General features: G+C 21.7%; 1 protein-coding gene across 1 annotated transcript; it reads right to left on the reverse strand.

The window, feature by feature from the left end:
• Positions 1 to 770, reverse strand: PRSY57_0014700A (merozoite surface protein 3; the record flags this gene model as incomplete). Its single annotated transcript, XM_020114224.1, has 1 exon — positions 1 to 770. A coding segment is annotated over one exon (770 nt), but the record flags the coding sequence as incomplete, so codon positions are not given.
• Positions 771 to 1,238: the final 468 nt, after the last annotated feature.

Here is a 1,238-nt window from a genome sequence, read left to right on the forward strand (position 1 = left end):
TCTAATACATCATCATTTTCCTTAGATATATTTTCCTTATCCTTTGAAGAAACATATAAATGTGATAACATATTTTCTTCTTTTTTGTGTTCTGGAACGCCTCCTCCAAATTCCCAACCTAAAATATAATTATAACTAGAAGCTTCTTTTGCTTTTAAAACAGCTTGGTTTGCTTTTTGATAAGCATTTTTTGCCTTTTCATATGCCTTTTTTGCTTTTTCAGCATATTCTTTTGTTTTTTCAGAAATACTATCAGCTTCTGAATATTTTTCAGCATCATCTTTTGCCTTTAAAGCAGTTTCAACAGCTTTCTTTGCCTTTGAAGCAGCTGTACAAGCTTCTTTTGCTTTTGTATAAGATTCATCGGATTCCTTTAATTTTACTGCTTCTTGAGCAGCTTCTTCTGCCTCTTTTGAAGCGTTTTCAGCATCTTTAGCAGCTTTTTCAGCATCTTCTGAAGCTTTTTTAACTTTTTCAGCATCTTCGGAAGCTTTTTTAGCTTTGAATTCTTCCGTATAACCAGGCCAAATAAATTCTCCACCACTAAAATCATTACCAGTAATTGTAGTATTTACATTTTCATCATTTTGTTCATTTAATTCATATTTTATATTTTTTTCTTCATTTTCTATTTGAGAATTATTATTCAATATTGCATTTCTTAAGTTAAAATTATATTTTTTTGCAATTTCTTTACTAGCAACATTATTTATATAAATATATAAATGTAACAAAAATAAGGAAAGAGTAATATTTATAAAACTTTTCATTTTGTATAATTAATGTATATTAAAAAATTTTAATCAAAAAAAAAAAAAAAAAATAAGAAAGTTATTATATATGTTATTTAATTTTATTTAAATATTTATGCAAATTTTTATAAATAAAAAAATGTCAAAAAAAAAAATAAATAAATAATATATTCATTAAAAAATATTTTATTTTTTACAACATTAATTATATATGTATAAATATAAAAAAAACAAAAACAAAAAAAAATTAATTTTCAATTAAGCTACTTATTTTCTATTTCTTTATTTTTTAATTAATTCTATTAGTTTCTTTGAAATTCTTTCTTTTTATTTAAATTCCTTTTATCGTTCCTAAAAATAAAATAGATTTAGACGTAATAATGTGTGCAAATAAAATTTTCCTTTTTTCTCCAAAAAAAATAACTTTATGTAATTACTTTCTTTTAAATTGAATTTTTTTTTTTTTTTTTTTTTTTTTTTTTCAAT

Source organism: Plasmodium reichenowi (genome assembly GCF_001601855.1).
Source record: "Plasmodium reichenowi strain SY57 chromosome Unknown, whole genome shotgun sequence".
Classification (NCBI taxonomy): Eukaryota; Apicomplexa; class Aconoidasida; order Haemosporida; family Plasmodiidae; genus Plasmodium; species Plasmodium reichenowi.